This window comes from Equus quagga, chromosome 15 (assembly GCF_021613505.1).
Source record: "Equus quagga isolate Etosha38 chromosome 15, UCLA_HA_Equagga_1.0, whole genome shotgun sequence".
NCBI classification, from domain to species: Eukaryota; Metazoa; Chordata; class Mammalia; order Perissodactyla; family Equidae; genus Equus; species Equus quagga.
In genome coordinates, this window is record NC_060281.1 from 51,788,318 (window position 1) to 51,809,405 (window position 21,088).

Consider the following 21,088-nt stretch of genomic DNA (forward strand, 5'->3'; position numbering starts at 1 on the left):
TGTGAGGAAATAAGCCCTTATTTTCTAATTAACTCTGAGGCATTATAGCATGAGACAGCCCTAACTTCTCCTAGAACAAAAGCAAAGTAAGAGGAAAACTTTTGTTATTTGTCATGGGGATTTTTTATTTTAATTTAAAAAAGGCCAAACTACAAAATGAGCCAAACGTGATTCATGACTTTGAAACATCTGCTTGGTCCTTCTCCCTGATATTAGAATGTGGGTGGATCACTGATCCGAGTCTTGGGCTCTTCGCAGCTGCCTCTATGCTTTTCCAGAGCAGGTCTCGTCCCCAGCACAGCACCGGAGAAGCTCTTGGAAGTGGTGTTCCTTCAGAACTCGCTTCAGAATAAAGTAGAGGGAAGAGTGGTTCAAGTATTTCCTCCCCTGACTGATCCTGATATAGCTTGAAGGATCAATGTGAATAACACTAGAATGACTAATCTTGCAGTCTCCCCTGAAGATAAATGTTCCTCCACATTTATGTCTGATTATTACGCAAATATGAGTTTTAGTTTGTGAGCCATGAATTCCCGCTAGCCTCTTGCCATGAAGACAACCCTGGTTTTACACAAAAATTAATGGGGACAGGGTATCTCCCTCACAATAGCCCACCGTTTTTTTTTTGTTTTTTTTTTTCATAATCTGAGAACTCTCTCTCCCCTACTGGAAAGACAACTTTATTATTATTCTCTATTATTTCTGCTGCTGTAACTCTCCAGAGTTGGTTTCTTGGCTGTCATCACGAACCATCCAGGTTGTCCTGCCTCCCAGTCCTCTCACAGAGGCCATTCTCCATGAGCTAGTCTCGAAGCATGCTCATTCATCTCTGTCTTGTTGGAGCTTAGAGTCCAGAAATCCCAGTTATGATACTCCCATGATGCTCTGCTCATGAGGGAATAGAGTGTGGCTATCTTTTACCTGGGTCTAAATAATGTACATCTACTACTGTCAAGATGATGCTTGGAGGGGGAGGGCTGAGGATGGAACTTATTAAACTTTGTATAAATGAAACTGCTACGTTTTTAAATACAGTTTAATTTTTCAACACAAGTGCTAGAACGTCTGTTTTCCTGTTAAATTTAGTTATATTCAGCCCTTCTCTCCAGTTGGTAAAATCTTCTTGCACGCTGATCCTCATCTATTTGGATCATCAATAAATGTCTCCTATAATTTTATTGAGTCCACCAATTAAAAAGAAAAGATACAGTGGGCAGCTTGGTAATGGATAATTTGTGTTTGCCTTCATGCTCCCTGCATTGTTTCCTTTTCCTCCTCATTTTTTCTGCCCTGTTATTTCTACTCGTGCCCTCAAATTATTAGCACATTAAAGAAATGACGTTCTTCTCCCGCATGACCCCGACCCATTGAGTGCCCTTTTCACATGAAGAGCCCACACAGCTCTAATCATCTTTAAATCTATCCCTTGTTTTCCATATTATCATGGCTTTGTCAGATGCTCGTAAATCCCCCAAATGTTTATTCCCTTCATCTCATGCTTCCTGCACCTTTACTTACGTGTAATGCTGTTGCATCACACAATCCTGGATTCAGATTCCAGCTCCTTCATCTGCATGACAAAGACTAAAAACATTGTGAGATGCAGCCTCCTTTTCTATACAGTGGGAGAATAAAACCTGCCTTGAAGGATTCAATGAGATTATAAACACCACATTGTAGGGAAAAATATTAGTTCCCCTGCATGTCCCTTCTGTCTGTAATGTCCTTCCCATAGCAAAGTCCCTTCAAGGCCAAGCTTAAATGCCACATGCTCCATAAAAGGTTCCCTGATCAACTCAACCAGGAACTCACTCATTCGCACTACTGTGTTTGGTTGTACCACTTTTACGCCTCTTAAGATACTTTGTATCTTGTTGTACTTACTCTTCTACTAGAACTTAAGCTCCTAGAGGGTAGACACCATTTAATTTGCATTAAATTTGCATCTCCAAAGTCCTCTCTATATTGTTGGTGCTAAATAAATACTTGCTGAAAGTCTGAGTGAATTGTCTCTCTTCCACTTAGACTGGTTCCCTGGCACAATTTTAAATAATGTATTCATCTCAACCTTCATTATTCTGCTTTTTTGTTCTACTGCTTAGCATCATCTCTATTCTAAAGTCCCAAATCCCATACACTCTTCAAACTACAGCAATCCCCAACATACACAAATCATTCTTTACTTACTTAAGACAGTAACTTTCTTAACTCTTGAATATTTGTAGTCTGGTATGTGGTCTAGTATTATTCTCCAGTTTATATGGCCTAAGTCTTAAGCAGGCATGCTCCTTCAGCACAGAAAGGGTGCCTTGTATCTTGTATAGTATTGGAGTTGGTTGGTACTTAAAGCGTTACTGGATTTTGGACGCCTGAGAGTCTTCTTCAGGCCCACCCCAGATTCAGAGGACAGGGAACACCTAAGACCAGGTTATATCTCTGTTTTAACTCTTACCCTTACAGTGCTTTGCATCAAACCTTGTCTATGCAAGGTTCTAGATGAACCCAATATACGTAGGTAAGGGCCTCATGATTTTCAGATTATACATTTGTAGAGAAAACTATTTTACTATTCTTATTTTAGATTTGTTCTCTCCATTTTTTTTAAGGACAACAGTGATTTACTGTCATTAACCTATTATTTATATATATATATATATATACACACACACACACACATATATATAAAATGACCTTCATTGAATATTAATTCTCCAAAGTCATGGGAAGTCAGTTTGGGAGAAGATGCTTGTCTTAGGGAGATTTTATACCCTGTGTCTAGAATTTATAGATGGTTTTGAAACACGATTACTCTAATGAAAGCCACCTTCTTGGTCTTGCTTAAACTTGATCTGAAAATGTACTGTCAAAAACAGAAAAGTCAAGAAGAGCATTGATGTTATATTTTGACCTGAGCATGCATCAAGCAAGAAATATAAACTACCCTGATAATCTTCCAAAAAAAATAATGATAAACCCCATCAGTTAAAATTCAGGTCAGAGATTAACTAATAAGAAAATTGTTACTTATACTGTTTCTCTGAAAGGAGTCATGGCTGTACTGTGAAAAAAAAAAAAGAGAAACAAGTCTCTAGATTAAATATTATCAGTTCATCATCATTCTGAAAGAAATAACCACTGCAGCCTAAAGTTTGGGGAATGAAAATAAGTTACTTGGGCGCCATTGATTTCTTAACTCATACAAATGTTCATAAAACAGATAGACTAATCTTCGAAAATTAGAAAAATGACCTTTGGCTCCTTAGCTATTTCCAACACTTCTGATGGTGACACTGCAGTGGATTCATACAAGAAGATACTGACACTGTTTCACATTATGCTTTTCACCTGTTTTGCCAATAACACATCAAGGAGATTTGCTATGTCACTGCACTTTAGTTCTCTACTGACGTGAGTCTTTCATGACAGTACAACAGAATCAAAGCCAAAGGTAGTCTCACCAGCTCTCTGAATTACATTATTTCTAAGGCATTTGTATTTGAGAACAGTGCTCCTTGGGAAAAGACGACTTTGGAGAAACAGTTCAAAATTATTCCCTTATATTTTGCTCATGTGCTACATTAAGACCAGTAACATTAAAGGTATGGGTACAATGCAATGAATCTGGAGAAGTCAAGAGTACAGAATAAGCTTAAGATATATACAGCTTTAGGACATTTTCAAGGGAAAATCCAAGCATATCACAATACTTAGTATTTGGTTAAATGTAGGAATTCTTCAAATTAAGAAAACTCTATCTGTACAAACTAAAACATCTCAACGCCGAAATTATGAGCATTACTTCTGAATTCAGAGAAGTCGTAAACCTAGAATATGATTAGGGTAAATGCTTATTATACTGCTTTAAAATTTCAGGCCATAAAAGTATAATATAAAGGTATGACACAAAGAAAAAACTTACTAATTTTGATAAACTTGATAATGAACCTCAGTTGCAACAACTCTACTGATAGAGCAAGGTAATTCTTACAAAGAAGTTTCCAGAACTTTTTTCAAATCTTAGACTATGAAATGTAGTTCTATTATTTTGGGGAATTTTGTTACTTTAATCTGTGAGAAAGTGTAAATGTAAATTGAAGCATGGAGACCATCACAGAATCAGCAGAGCCTGCTGGGGCTGGGCACATCCTAGAGACCACACTTTAGACTCAGACATGGCAGGTGTCTTTCCCAAAGTCACAGACGTGAAGGAGGGGCTGGCTGGTAGTGGGGACTCCAAACTCCTTAGAATACTTCCCCTCTGCTCTGTTGTCTCACCACCTTCATATCCCCGAAGCAGGCCTTTAAAAATATGAATATACTGCCTTAATGATGTGCTAAATATTCAAAGTCCAACACTAAAACATTTTCTCACAAACCTAGCACCCATAATGCTTAGGGAATAATGCAAATCAGTGCAGTGGTAATTGTGGGTTCCCCTTCCCATTTTTCTGAATGAGTAGGGACAGCTGAGCCTCCCAAGACAGGAAGTCATCATTTCTGAAGAGAGTCACGTAAGTTAGCAGTCTGCATTCGGTTCTTCTGGAAACCTTGGCCCCTCTGTGGTTTGGGACTGACAGAGCTCTCCGGGTGTAGCAAGTAGGACTGAGGGGAAGACGAGCCCGCGGTTCATGAGCAGGCGGGGCGTGGAGCCTGAGGGACAGAGCTCACAGCCTCGCCCAAGCCAAGCTCTCAGGATGATTGTTCTGGAACTTGTTTTACACTTACCAGAAACCGTCAGACCCACATTCAGGAACTTGGCCCATCTCAGGCTGCACGCTACCCATACTTACCGACAGTGTTCTTAAATCCTGACTCTTCTAATACGTTAACAGGTACAAATTACCCCTCGCAAGTAAGAAAAACAGGTCTCCCAGTTGTATGGATTTCAGTGAGAGTCACACGGTGGTAACACCACTAAAGCCCCCGTTTCTCAAAATTAAGGGTGGGCTGAGTGTGGAAAGAAGGTGGGCTGGATTCTGAATGCAGACCACTTACCACAGGTGATAGACAGAAGGCACAAGCGAAGCAATGGTAAAGTCAGTAAACAATGTTTTACTGAAACATTTCAGAACACAGAAAATCTGTCTGAAGTGTAAAGTTACTGTCTTACACAAGAAGGACAGACCCATTTTCAAAGACTAATATGAATACAATAAATATGGAGTATACATACTAATTTATACATAGAAACTCTGCCCCACAGCCATAAAAATTCATATTTAACAGTGCAACATATAATTTAATCATTTGATTTATTTGACAGGTTTTTCTCACTAAACACAAATAACTACCTAGTTTTCATATACATATATAATATATATTTTATGTATATAGATATTCAACAGTCTGTACAGTTTCTAAACATAAAACTCCTAAAAGGCACAATTGTCTATACAACATGTACAAAAATGGCTGGAGCTGACACAAAACAACAATTATTGGTCAAAAGTTCATGATTGCACAAAGATTAGTCATGAGTTCATGTCAGAAAAATGTGCTTTAAGGAAAGGAGGGGTTTCAAAGAAACCTTTAAGTGTTATAGAAAACAAAACAAAAAAACCCTAAAAAATAAAAAGCTACCAGGTTGCTATCACAAGCCTGTCTTCGTCGTCGTCGCTGCTCACGTCACTGAACTGAGCAGTGGCCTGCCTGCGGGGCAGCGCTGCGGGCCGGGGCCCCTGTCTGTCTGGAGGGAGAGTGTGCGGGCCCGACGGCTCTGTGGAAGCTTCTGGACGCGCCTTCCGCAGACGCTCTGCCGCGGCTGCTGGTTGGCCCTGAACACAAGGGGGCTCCTGCTTGAGCTTCACATGATTCACGGAGGCCGCCTTCCCCGTGTCCATCTCACTCGAGCCCTGGAGGCTCGCGTGGTCCCTCGCGGGGGCGGGCGGCTCTAGCACTTTGTTAGCATTTGCCCGCGGGACCTGAGGGGAGCCCTGAGGAGACGCGGTCCTGCTGCCCTGAGTCGCAGTGGCCACGGCAGGCGGCTCGGGTGGCGCCTCGCGCGCTCTGGCTTGGGGGGCGGGTATTTCGGGCGCTCCCTGGGCGTCAACGGTCACTTGACTAACGGAGGGGATTAAAGTGGGCAAGGCTATGTTGAGGATCTGGAGGCCCGGAATGTGCGCCTGTGCGCCGGGGCTGCTCTGCGAGGAGGGGTTTGCGGCCAGCACCTGCAGGCCCACGGCGTTCAGAGCGAGCCCCGGCGGGTGCACCTGCGGGCCGAGGCTGGCGTTGGCCAGGCCCAGGATATTCACGGCCTCCATGCCCAGCGAAGGAAGCGGCTGCAGGCCCGGCGTACCCAGGTTCTGAAGGCCTGGCACACGGATTTGGCCAATGGGAATACATGGCACGACACTGCTCAATTCAGCCACTCCAGTGGGGTTTGTAGTGCCAGAAACTTCCGTGATCGTATCCCCAGGAGTGCCCACAGTTCGGTGAATGACATTGACGGCAGGGAAAGTGAGCTGCATTGGGCCAGCCTGAATGGGTACAAACGTGGAATATGTGAGGCCAGCAGGAACCACGTGGATGCCCCCAACTGGAACCACATTATAAGGTGTCCTTGATTGCTGTTGGGAATGCAGAGGGAGGTGGCTGAACAAATGAGTGTGGGGAGAAGGCAGGCCTGGAGTCGGCTGGAGAGCTATGTGCTGCTTGTGTTCTTGAGTGTCGGGCTGAGGCGAGGCCAAGGGAGGGAGCCCTGCTGCCGTCTCAGGGCTGCGCTCAGCTGCGGGAGCAGGAAGGCTGACAGACGATGCGTTCTACAAGACAAGAAAGCACAATCCTTTTACAGCTCTTAGTCCTGAGCTAAAATGCTAGCCTAAGACCTATTCTTCCTAATGAGGTGCAAGTACGTGTATCTGTATTTCACAAAAATTATAAGCTTGCTAAAAATTCTATTTCGATCAAAAAAAATAAATCTCCAATTAAAAATGTATTATGTCTTTAATCTCTTTATTTTCTAGTACAAATAACGGCAACAAATTTTGCATGGTACGTTGTGTTTTCAAACAAATTTCCTGGATATCGTCTTGTCTATACTAAAATTAACTCTGAGAGGTGGCCATAATTATATTCTTCTGTTGTTGTTACTGCTGGCACCACTAGCACCACCCTATTTTAGAGTTTGGAAGTTACTGAGAAACTGAGATATTGGTTGGCTATGAGTATCAACTCAAGTGGAAAAATTAACTGGAGGATTATTCATTTATGAAATAGAGTTGTCACTAATAAAAAGCTCTGCAGTTTTTCATTTGTTCACTCATTCATTCATACGTTTATGAAATGTCTACTGAAAACCAGATTTCCAGGCATGGCAGGTATGAGGGAGATTTTGGCATAGAGAAGCTTCGAGCACAGTGACCAATATGAAAGCATGAAATGCTATGAGTGGGGCTAAATCTTGCCAATCCTCCCCTCCACTCAAGACCATCAGCTAAATATTAGCTTTTTCTTGATAATATCTGTATTACAAAGCTACATTAATTTATATACTAATTTAATTTAAATATTAACATAATTTAAATATCAATGTAATTTAACTAAATTATATCCATTTAGGATGGTCTATAGAAATCCAAGCTTTCATAGTCTTTTTTCTCCAGCATTACCTAGCAAACCAAAACATGCCACATTTGGAAATCCTACTGCAATCGTCAATACACACTAGAGGTGACAGAACCGTGAAGGAGAGAAGAATGTGTTCCTCCCAGAAGTAAACACTCCTCCAGCGTCACAGTGCACTGAGGGTGACCCCCAGGAGGCAGGCCCGTGTCTGGCCCTGGGCTAGTTTTGGGTAGGAAGCTTTCCCAAGCTGCCACGGCAATTTGACTCTTCAGGCAAAGGGAACTTCTTGATAGGTTTTTTGGGTCACATTAACTTTGCCATAGAAACTGGTAGCTGTCTTGCTGACAGGCACAAAATGCAAAATGTTATCTAGTGCAGAGCTGCCATAGCGCCAGGGGAAAAGAACTCAGAGGAGGCCGTGGGGGAAGAACCCAGGCTCTCAACTGGTGCATACATATTTCTTTATTTCAAGATTAAAAATAAAAAGCAAACAATAATAGAGCTTATTTTTAAAGATCCTTTTGATTCTTTCACAGATTTATAATAGAATATGTGAATTCTGTTTAAAACACCTCACAAGAACTCTCAGGACATAAATGTTCTTTGCCCTGAAATAAAACAACAAATAAGCTTAAACAAACTATCTAGCCATATGCAAATAATTTAAGTACATTATTTTCTTAAGCCACTAGGTTCCCCATATTTAATGGATTAAACAAACAACAACAAACCATGTACCTGTGTTAAAGCTACGGCCTTTCCTGCCACAGAACTTCTCAGTATTTCTGCTGATTCAGGGTAGTCCACAGACATCTGCTGACACGGGGACCTGGGGGCCGCTTCAGGGGACCTGGAGGAGTCTGCAGGAGTAGCTGCCGCATCTTCGTCGCCTGCAGCCTGCTGCCCGTTCTTCGCCGGAGACTGTGTCTCCGTCCTGTAGTCCGACTGCACTGTGCTCAGCACGGTCATCTTGGTGGGCAGCGCTCTGGGCAGAACGTCCCTCGGGTCCGTATGCACCCCAGAAAAGCAATCGGTAATCCTGACGTCTTCGTCTGCACTCACAGAGTCCTGCAGGCTACTTCTCGACGGAAGATGCTGCGGGCTGGCCGTGATGGAGGGAGCTGCCGACAGGACTGATTCAGCCTGGCTGTCTTCATCGTCATCTTCGTTTTCATTATCGTCCTCATCTGCGCCATCAGATTCGTCAAGATCATATCCAGACCGCTCGTAACTGAATCTTTGTTTTTCATCTAATAGAAACAACCAATAGAGTATGTTACAGAAGATTTTGCAAGTAGACAAATGCAATCTTTTATTCTTTATAAGCTTGGCAATACTGTGAGAAATATAAAAGACAAGGACTCCACCCGCAAAAAGCCTACGATTCAATTGAGTAGACGGACATGGGGAAGAACGTCCGTCAGTTTAAGAGGGATTCAGAAGTGAGGTGCTGACAGAGTGGCATGACCGGGGGGGCTTTGTTAGGGACTCGGAGCATGAAATGAGTCTTGGGAGAGTAGGCAGGCAGAAGGTAATGCATAACGAAAATCAGAAATGAAGCCCTCGAATATTATACTTGTAAAATCCCCAAAAGAAACTAAACTATATAAAAAAAATTTAACAGACAGTTCAATACAATTCTTTTCTGAATCTACTTCTTTGTATCTCCCTTTATTGAACAAATTAAAACAAAAGCAAAAACCTGATAGCATTTTGTATTTGTAAGCAAAATAATGTTTCTTAACACTTGAATCATATTTTAGATGTTTCCACCGTCCTCTGAGGAGTAGTCCTCTCTCATATTTACGCCTCCTTCTACTACTTGTTTACTAAGAGAGGTGCTAAATTTTCCCAGGATGTTTCTTCCATGATGATTCAATCCACTCCCCAGAGGAAGCGGAACGTTAACCACAAGTCACTCCTATCAGCCTCATAACGTCATGGGAGACTGTGTTTAACAAGGAACATTCAAGACTGGCCCGGGAATAGTTTCAAAATTCTCATAAGCTTGTGTGGAACTCGGTTTAAAACCTTATCTATTCAAAATCTTGCAAAATTAGAGGCTCTTTCTCTTATAAAATTAAATGGGGAGGAAACGTCTACCTCAATTCTTTCTCAATGCACTACAATGAAGAAGACACCTGCCCATGTCCAGCTGAGCTGGAATTCCTTCTGCAATTACACGTATTTTTTTGAAGAGAAAAAAATGTAAACAGAGAAATAAGCAATAGGTCTATTTCCTGGCTTTCCCAAATGGTCTGTATATTAATTTATTTTACTACTCTTTCTATTGCACAAAGGTAAGAGCTTAGAGAAAAATCTCAAGGAATCAACACTAAAACATTTGAGGGTGATTATTTCTAGGAGATGGAATGAACTAGAACTTTTATGTTGTTTATCTTGAGCACATGTAACTTCTAAACATTCAAAGATAAAACACATGCATTTAGGTTCCTTTAATATGTGATTTCATAAGCTTTTCCCTTCGAGGGTTCTACTATTTTGCTATAAAATAATATCAATTTATTGAATTGGTGAAAAACAGAAGAAACTGGATGAGGAGGAGGAACAGGTTACTGCAGACGGAGGTGATTTATTTCATCAGAGGGAACCCTGCTGCAAAGATGAACTAGGATGAAACGTCCTTTACCTTAAAAAATATTCCTTTTTCTAAAAAAGAAAAGCAAGCCTAATTTTAAATTTACAACTTTTTCCCAACCCATCATAAAGCTGGGATCCCAGACACTCAAATAGCCCAAACTCTAGGCAGACAGTGTCTGTAGGAAGAGAGAAGACACAGCTTGAGTCATCTGGAGCAGATGCAACAGGACGCTGGTCAGAGGAGTTCAGCTCAACAGCTGACAGACTGGTCAGAGCCGCGTGTGGGCTGGCAGGACTGTGTGAATCCTCTGGGCAACACTCTCTTGCAGGCTCTATGCCACGAGCCCCACCCAAGCACTCACAGAAAAGAGCGCTAAGTGTCCACTGTGGTCCAGAGCTGGGGGAGAGGAGCAGTAGCTACACAGACAGGGCAAGGAATTCCACCTGGCTCCACGCTCCCTCTCCCCACCAGGAACAAAAACCTGATCCTGTGAAGGGAAGGGCAACAAGTGTGACTGCCCTCGAGACCCTGGTGAACACCCACTGCAGTGGGGAAAGGGAACAAATGGGAGAAAAAACACAATCTACTCCTTGAGGAGGGACAAGATTACCGGCTGAGTCCGGCACAATAGCTGAGGGAGGGGTAGGGCAGTGAGAGGGCCATAGCCCAGAAACCCAAGAACATGGTACACAGAGAAGACTGAGTCTGACTCAGAACAGAGACGGCACGCTGCCCTCCTGCTCACCCGCTACGGCCAAGCTAAAGAGCTTTCCATGACAGGTAACAGCACAATACTTCTGGGAGAGGGAGAGAAGAACAAGAGGGCGCCCCCTGTGAGGAACAGTACAAAGGGAAGACCGAAAAAAAAACTAGAACTGATGAGGCACTGCTCTCGTAATCCATCCCCCACCTCAAACACAAGGTACCTCTATGGGCATCTGAAGCCTCTGGTGCACTGAGGTAGTCATGGCAACAACAAATCTCTCAAACCCAGTCCAGCTTCTAACTAGAAAAATTCTAACTCTCACACCAAAGGCTTAGCAGGAGGAGGCCTGCCCATTGCCAGGCATAAAACCGATTTACATTATCTCTACTGTTTTACATAAGATGTCCAGCTTCCAACAAAAATTACAAGGCATACAAAAAAGCAAGAAAAAACACAGTCAGAAGAGGAAAAGCAACCAGAACTGGCCAGATATAACACAGATGTCAGAACTGTCAGAGAATTTAAAATAATTACGATTAATATGCTAAAGGCTCTGATGGAAAATGAAGATAACATAGAAAATCAGGTGGGAATTTCAGTTGAGAGATGGAAAACTAGGAAAAGAATGAAATAAAATGCTACAAATGAAAAAGACAGTAATGGTGACAACAAGAAAACTGTCAAACCCAGAATTCTATGCCTATTAAAATAACTTTCAAAGAAGAAGGAGAAATACAGACTGTCTTTGAAAAAGAAAAACTGAGCAGATTCATTGCCAGCAAACCTACTTGATAATAAATGTTAAAGGAAGCTCTTCAGGTAGAGAAAATATGGCATCAGATGGGAACTTGGATCTACACCAAAAAACAAAGAGCATCAGACATAAGAAGGTAATAAACGAAGGTAAAATTACTTCCCAAATGTTTAATTGCTTGCTCTAAAAGATAACTGAATGTCCACAGAAAAACAGTAACAATGTATCGTGTGTTTACTGCATATATAAATGTAAAGGTATGATAACAATAGCACAAAGGATGGAAAGGAGGAATTGTGCATATACTGTTATAAAGTCTTTATGCTACATGGAAAGCAATGTAATATTATTTGAAGGTAGACAATTACATGTTTTTAAAAGGGAGTCAATAGAGGAAATAAAATAGAATCGTAAACAATGCTCAATTAAGGCATAAAAAGAAGAAACATAAAATGAAGCAAATAGAAAACAGCTGGCAAGATGGTAGATTTTATCCCAACTACGTGAATAACATCACTAAAAAAAATGGTCTAACACATGAATTAAAAGACAGAGATTGCTAGAATGGATAAAAAAGCAAGTTCCAAATACTGTTTACAAGAAATCAATTTTAGATACAAAGACATAAATAGACTGAAGGTGAAGTTCGGAGATACACCTTAAATCATTAACTAAAATATAGCTGGATAAACTATACTAATATCAGACCAAGTAGACTTCAGAACAAAAAATATTATAAAGGATAAACAGGAGCACTAGGTAATGATAAAGGGGTTAACTCGCTATGAACATATAACAATCCTAAATATGCAGCAACTAAACCAGAGATTCAAAATAAAAGAGGCTAATACTGAAAAGAGTAATAAATTCACAATTACAGCTGATGACTTTAACACTCCACTCTCAGTAATTGATGGAACAAGTATATAGAGGATCAGTAAAAACACAGAGGACCTACAAACACTATCAATCAACTAGACCTAACAGTTATAGACTGTTCCACCCAATGACACCAGAATATAGTTTTCTTGTAAGTGTACATGGAACATTCACCAATATACACCATATCCTGAGTTACAAAACCAACCCCAACAAATTTAAATGAATAGAAATCACAGAGTATGTTTTTAGATGAAAACAGAATTAAACTAGAAATCAATAACTGGAAGATATCTGAAAAATCCCCAATATTCCAGAATTAAACAACATACTTAACAACGGGTCAAAGAGAAAGTTTCAAAGAAAAGCTAGAAATATTTTGACTGGATGAAAATTAAAATATAATATCCAAAATTTGTGGGATGCAATTAAAGCAGTGGTTAGTGGGAAATTTACTGATATCAAACACTTTTATTAGTAAAGAAGAAAGGTCTCAAGTAAATAATCTAAGTTCTCACCTTTAGAAATTAGAAAAAGAAAGCTAAACCTAAAGTAAGGAGTAGGAAAGAAATAATAAAAATGAGAACAGAAATAATGAAATTGACAAAAGGAAAACAGAGAGAGGGGATATAAATTACCAATATTAGGAAAGGAAGAGGAGACATCACTGCAGATCTCACAGACATTAAAAGGACAATAAGGAAATCTATGAAAAATTCCATGCCCTACCAATGAACAACTGGAATTCAAAATTAAAAATACAATACTATTTACAATACCACCAAAAGAATGAAATATTTAGATATAAATTTTAAAATGTGCAGCATCTGTATAGTGAAAGCTACAAAACAGTGGTTAAAGAAATCAAAGATGGGAAAGAAATGAAGAGATATACCATATTCATAGATTGGAAGTCTGGATATTGTTAAGATAGCATTTCTCCCCAATTTGATCTAAAGATGCAATTCAATTCCATTAAAAACCTCACAAACATTTTTCAGATATTGACAACCAGGTTCTAAAATTTCTATGGAAAAGAATCAAAACTAGAACAGCCAAAACAATTTTGAAAAAGGAGAGAAGGTGAAGTACTCCCATTAAAGACAGTGTGGTACTGGCAAAAGGATGGACATATAGCATCAACAGATTGGAAGAGAGAGTGCAGAGATAAAAACCCCACAGATATACTTAGCTAAATTTTGACAAAGGGAATTCTATGAAGAAAGGATAGTCTTTTCAATAAATGGTGCTGACACTAGTGGACATCCACACACTAAAAAATGAATATTGATACATATCTTACACAAATAACTCAAAGGAGATTGTACACCTAAATGTCAAATCTAAAACTATAAAACTTTTTGAAGAAAACTGTAGAGAATCTATGTGACTTTGGATTAGACAGATTTCTTACATATTACACTAAAAGCACAATCAATAAAAGAAAAAATTGATAAACTGGGGTTTACAATATTGAGGTTTTTCTCTGAGAAAGACACTGCAAAAGAGAACAATAAGACAAACCACAGACTGGGAGAAACCATCTGCAAATCACACTTCTGACAAAGGGATTATATCCAGAATACACAAAAAAACTATCAAAATTCAACAATAAGAAAACAAACAATCCATTTTAAAACATGGGCGAAATTTCTGAATACTTCACCAAAGAAGACATCTGGAAAGCAAATAGTACATGAAAAGATGTTCAACGTCATCAATCATTAGGGGAATGCAAATTAAAACCACAATGAAATACCACTACATATCTATTAGACTATTTTTTAAAAACCAGTGCTGGTAAGATTGCAGAACAACTGGACTCTCATGTGCTGCCAGTGGGAATGTAAAATGGTACAGACACTTTGAAAAACAGTTTGACAGTTTCTTACAAAGCTAAATGTACACTAGCCATATGACCCAGAGATTCCACTCCTAGTATCAAACCCTGGAGAAATGGAAACCTACACCACATAAAAACCTGTACATGAATGTCAATAGCAACTTTATTCATAATTGCCAAAAACTGGAAGCAACCCAGACATCTTTGAACAGGTCAGTGGCTAAAAACTCTGACACATCAATACAATGGAATACTCCTCCGCAATAGGAAGGAATGAACTATTGACTCACACAACAACACGGATGAATCTCACCTGCACTTTGCTAAGTGAAAGAAACCAGACCCCTAAAACTACTATTCTATGATTCCTTTCATGACACACTGGAAGAGGCAAAACCGCAGGGAGGAAAAGAGATCAGTGGTTGCTGGGGGCTGTTGGGTGGGGGAGCTGTTGTCTTATAAAGGAGCGGCACAGGGGAATTTTGGGGGTGAAGGAACTGTTCTGTATAGAACCATGAGGTGAACATATAATTCTATGTATTTGTCAAACACCACAGAACTGTACACCATAAAGTGAATTTTATTGTATGTGAATAAAAACATAATCAAGCAGGACGCAGGGAGATTTAAGATGGAAGGCAAGTTGAGACAGACGACTCCACGTGAAGTACAAATGACCACACAAGCACGCTGAAGGGGGCGGGGGAAAGGTCCCACTCAGGTAAGCACAGCAAAGGGGTCCTGACCAGATACTGAGGAGGCTAAAGACAAAAGAACTGCACAGAAACACTGCGCCGTAACTGTAGATCTGTTTTTCACAGGTGGGTCAGGATTTCTGAAACTAGTTTACTGGTATATCGGAGTTGAAGAAATATATAAACATAATGTAGATAAGACTCAAGTTTCTCACTGTAGGTGAAAGAACAAAGGAAACGGAGAAGGCTAGAATAAACTTTGTGGTGGTGGACTGGAATTGAAATTATCAGTATGGACTCATGTTCTCATTTATACATATGACATAAGTGTGTGTATATACATGTATATACACACACAGATACAGAAGTAAATACAGATGTGTGTGCATGTCTCAGTTAGCATACACACATCCATTTTCTAGCTCTATCCAGTGAGAGGGGCTGGAAGTGACGACAGGTCAGTAGCAAGGAATCCACTACCCAGCAGCTAGATCTTGGTTTCTAAATAACCATTCTCCAGTAAAGGGACCCAGCGGTCCGTGGAGACAAGGTTGATTCCAGGGCTGGAACGTCCTGGGGTGCCAGAAAGCAAGGAACTGCATAAGGAAAAAGAGATGGGCCATACTGAAAGGGGACAGGAACAGACCTCAGAGTTCTCAATGGCCAATGAGAACTTGAACTAGACAATAAATAACGACTGTATTGGATTAGAACCCAAAGAATAAAAATACATATCCTTGAGTCCATACTGATGTAAATGAATCAATGGATGATTGAACGAATGGAGAAATAGTAACTTCTCCTTGCAGAAAAATTCCAATTAATAAATTAAACCACCACATTAACACTCACCACAGGCAAGATCCATCAACGCATAAACCAGATATCTGCATAGTCTCAAAGTATCTCCCACAAATACTTAATATTTATAAAGGCAGCAACAGTAAGTACAGAAGAGAGTCCCAGCAGACATCACCTTAGCCAAGTAATGAAGGCTGATAGGACTAATAACACACTGACATAACGTACCCCTGATATGATGCACTAAGAAAAGCACACCATCCTATGGGAGCTTCCCAATAATGCACAACCTCTATCCAATCATGAGTATGTATCAGAAAACCCCAAACGAGAAACACCCTACACAATAACTACTAGTACTCTCCAGAAGTGTCAAGGTGATGAGAGAAAGACAGAAGAACTCACTGGAAGAGGCTAAGGAGCTGTGACGACTAAATGCAATGTGGGATCCTGAAGGAGATCCTGGGACAGAAAAGGGATATGAGTGCAAAAATTGGTGAAATCTGAGGGAGTTCTGTACTTTAGTTAGTAATATTGAGCTGAGGTTCATTTCTCAGTGCTGACAAACAGTCTACAGTTACGTAAGATTCTACCATTAGGGGAAGCTGAGCGAACAGCACAGGAACTCTCTACATTTGTTATGCAACTTTTCTGTAAGATTGAAATAATCTTTTAAAAAAATGGCATTAAAAGAAAAATTATGTCAATACTCCAGGGTCTTTATTTTACTCTATTGACACCAATATTTTGTCTCATTTAGATAAGCTTGCATCAAGACTTTTCTTTCTGATAAACAATAGGAAAGAAAAAACTTGCTTAATAGAGAAGTATTAATTCTTGAAACCAATTCCAGTACTTCCCTTGGTTAACGTAAAAGCACAAGAAATTTCTCCAAAATACACCCTACCCTATATACATGTTTTAAATTTTCACCACCTAAAATTGTTTTTGTCTTGTATTTTGTAAATGTATTTCTGCATTTCCTATTCAATTATGCATAAAATGACTCAGTGGCTCTACTCTGGTTCCAGCCATGCAGACTCCAAAAGAACCTGGCTTAGCACTACACCTAGACCAACACTATTTGATCATAACCAAAACAAGGGTTAATTAAGGACTTATTTGACATTTTCTCAATGATTTTTTTAAAAAGAAACATACAGTTAATTATTTTAAAGTGTCGAGCCCACAGCTCGCAAATGTCAGAGCTGAGACTGAAACCCAGCTTTGTCTCCTGAGCTTGTGCTAAACATGCCACATTATGCGAAATATCATTTTTAAAAAAACCTAACTGTAGAATGATCTGAAGGTCAACAATGAATTATAGTCAATGAGCTAGCTTATAAATATGTATGAGTTGAATGTTCATAGGTACAGACATTAGAAGCTTCACATAATCTGATTATGAACAGAACATATAAAATGCAATCCCAAAGAAGAGTGTACACTAATAAGTGAACCTTTTTAATTTCACAACAAATACACTGCATTTTACAGTGACTACAGAAGTTTAAGAATAATTAGTTATACTATAAATCTTTTAAATTTATTATATAAATTTTCAGTAAATGCAATTTATATGACGGATTTAAAAAGAACATCATATACTTTTTAATGGGGAAAGGGGATAAAATTATTTAGCTCCTTTTTAATTTGATTTTGCCTTGATCACACCAAATTTCACATTGAGGTTGGCAGTATTATGGATGGGAAGACACAGGGTGCGGCTTCCCTGGACCTTTCTTTCTCCCTGGACAGAGCCCCCTGCCTAGAGCTTGGAGAGCACTTAGAAGGGCTGGGATTCCTTTCCCTAGTTCTCCTTCCCACGGCAAGGAAAGAACAACGTTTATGTCTCTGCGTGCATTTCGTCTGCAAACCCCTGAAGGGGAAGACGACTGTCAAAGTCTGGAAATCAGCAAACGAATTTTGGATCACTATATACTTGTTAACAGGGTTGATATTTTAGGGTGACAGAAAAAAAGACAAAATGGATAGCTGGCAATGGCACCCTTTTAAATATCCATAGCACCAAAACAAAGCCCAAATAACTCTGCCCTCTGGATTCATGCTAATAAAAGTCCTTTCATACTACTTTGCTGTTCCCATAACCCCAACCCCCAAAGAAGAATATTACTACTGTGTTAGAAGTTGTGCTGACAGAAGATCCAGAAAGGAAAAGTGACTTTTCTATGATCACAAGCCAGCAAGGACGAGAACACAGACTCGTTAACTACTCCAAAAATTTACCATTTATGACTTTACGATATTGCTCATTTCGCGATAGCATGTTATTTAATATAAAAACTACTAGTGTACTACACTAAGTATGTAGTCTATCAGGGGTTGGCAAACTATGGCTGCTGGCCACATGTAGCTTACCGCCTGTTCTTGTAAATACAGTTTTATTGCGCACAGCCAGCTCATTTGTTTACATATTGTCTATGGCCACTTTGGTGCTATAACCACGGAGTTAGGCAGTCACAACAGAGACTCTATGGCCCACAAAGCCGGAAATATCTACTACCTGGCCCTTTACAGAAAGTGTGCCAACTTCTACACTCTACTATCATGTTTAAACCTAATAACCACTCCATGAGAGATCTGCCAGCAAACCTATCTTACAGGAGGAAATTAAGAAACTTACATACGATTAGAAAGCATCAAAGCCAGAATTTGGCAACAGGTTTTTATGTACTTCGGAGTCCCTTTATTATCCCAATAAGATACACTGACTTTTCACTACTACGTTACAATTGTTCTTTCCTTGGTGTGCCGAATATAGACAGTAATACTTCCGGAGGGTAAAGCTGTGTCTTCCGCCAGATATCTCCCAGGGACTCCAGAACAGACATAAGGAATCCATATTGCTTAAGGAATTCATAAATAAATGACCCTTAAAAGTTCTATTTAATTTATGTCCTCCTAGACACATTCCCTACTCATAAATAAATTTTTCCAATACTGTAAAATTTTGCATAAGCACAAAATTAATGCTTTTATTTCCTGTGAACTGAAATTCAAGAGAGGAAAAACAGGTATGTAATGCAGCAATATTGTTTTTCAAAAGTAAATGTTTCAATCAACTTATGTCAAATAACTTCTCTAACGATTTATTTCCAGAGTATCTTTCTGAGATCAGCTGGATGAGCTGCCCTCCCATTGCTGCCAGACAGTGACACCTGCTGGAAGAGTCAGATTCATGAGGACGGCACCAGGGACGCCCTTCAAGACGCTCCACAGGAGGGAGGTCAGCAACCCTGCCCGCCCCGGGATCAACACTGTTTTGTTGCTGTAGTTTTTGTTTTTCTCATATGTTTAGAAGTCTTATTCTGAAATCCAGACAAACAGTAGCTGCATGGGGAAAAGGTTTTTTAAAGCATGCAACTACTGCAGAAATAGTTTTTTTGTCTTTGTTTTTTTCAAAGACAAAAAGATCATTAAGAATATAATGGGCTAGAGCTTACTGTTTGTTAACTTTAGGAAGTAAACCAAAAGACTGTCACATCTAGTCGTTCATTAAGGATATCAACACTTCTTTGGTTTAAATATGAACCCTAAGACCTATTATGGTTTTATATTATGCGTGGCAATTTTTACTAAAAGGAGTAATAGTGTTTTCTATAAAAATCCTAAGGGCAAAAATATATTCTAAGGTTTATTTAGGAAGAATTTCATTTAGAAAAATTCACTTAAATTATTTTTAAGGGTAAATGTGACAGGTTTTAAATCCTGTGCTCTAACACCATCTTACACACAGTATCCTAAATACTTAAACTCCAACAAGAATTATGTTTCTAGTCACACTTTGCCATAGTAAACGGTTCCCCCAGTTCGGCAGTTGAGGGCACATATTAACATTCCTAGCATTGAAGTCCAGCATTCTGTTGACAAAAACATTCTTTGGATCAAGGCATGAACAGCAAATAGCCGGCAGCATGATTTTTGACACAAAAGGTGAAAATGAGAAGGTACTCACGAACACCCCAGAACACACAGACAAATTCCTGAGACTACGTAACTGTGCACGGCAGGAACGCAGGGCTGTGTGCAGCTGGGCAGGAGAGATTAGACTTTTCATGAGCACATACTATAATTACAGCTGGAGTTGCTAGTTTTAAACTACATGGAAACTTCTTTTAGCCAAATGTCCAAATAGTAACAGCTGGCTTAGAAAAATGTATAATTCCTTCTGCTTAATTCAAAATAAACATCTCCCAACATCTCTAAATTTACTCCATTTGAAAATCAGAAGAAGAATTCATCTGCCAAAGATAAAATGGGTAGCCATACAGCCAGCCTGCTGTTGCTAAGGGCAGTGAAGAACTAAAAAGACCTTGGGGTCTCTGGGTCCTTAGCCCTGCATCACCCCTTCTTCACACTGACCTTTAATAAACAGTCTCTCTCAAACAGGGGACATGCACCTTACGCAGGTGAATGACATCCTGGATACCATGTGGTTAGCAAAGTAGAAAACAGGTTTAGGATCCTCAAAAAAAATAAAGATTGAAGATAACGCCAGGAAAAGAAACACTGAAGTTAAAGCAGAAATAAATCTGGAGCAAACTTTTGGTGAAAACACGAAACAAGCAGACATAAGGGAATAAGTAAATATAAACAGAGTATAGAAAGACTCGGACTTTTCCCAGGACTCCATAACTGACCAAAACAAAACCAAATGGTGATGATGTTTAAAAAATAAATATTATGATGGGATCCCAGAGTAACACTGTCTGACCTTCAGTGAGCATTTAATAAAATTTTGTTGAATGAATGAAAGCTGGAGATGCTATTTCTCGGTAATGAGTATGTGTGTGCTACAGAAAAGATCAATTAAATGACCAAACTCCTAAATTTGTCCTATAAACCTAAAAACACTATCCTTAGGTTTCTGGGTTGCTATTCTGCAAAGTGTGGCACAGGGGTCTCCAAACAACACCCTTGTGGTTTTTTCTTTTCTTTAAAAAGATTTACCCCATTTCCCAGATGTCTGAATTAATCAAGACTTAGATATATGTAGCAAGTTCTTGCATATCCTGTTAGCATCGATCATTCACACATACGTGACTTTCAAAGAAGTGTGCTGAATCTAATAGGCTATGTTTCTTTTCATTTATTTATTTTTATTTATTTATGTATTTTTTTTTGGAAGATTAGCCCTGAGCTAACTGCTGCCAATCCTCCTCTTTTTGCTGAGGAAGACTGGCCCTGAGCTAACATCCATGCCCATCTTCGTCTACTTTATATG

General features: G+C 39.6%; 1 protein-coding gene across 5 annotated transcripts in view; it reads right to left on the reverse strand.

The window, feature by feature from the left end:
- Window positions 1-5,032: 5,032 nt before the first annotated feature.
- The window catches only part of HIVEP1 (HIVEP zinc finger 1), a 136,296-nt gene continuing 120,240 nt past the window's right edge, over window positions 5,033-21,088 (reverse strand). For all 5 annotated transcript variants that reach the window (XM_046640033.1, XM_046640032.1, XM_046640035.1 and 2 more), the window contains 2 exons: window positions 8,302-8,813; window positions 5,033-6,758 (listed from right to left, as the gene is read on the reverse strand). In XM_046640033.1, the coding sequence (XP_046495989.1) occupies window positions 5,577-6,758; window positions 8,302-8,813 (1,694 nt within the window). In that variant the 3' untranslated portion in view covers window positions 5,033-5,576. The remainder of the gene's footprint in view (window positions 6,759-8,301; window positions 8,814-21,088) is intronic.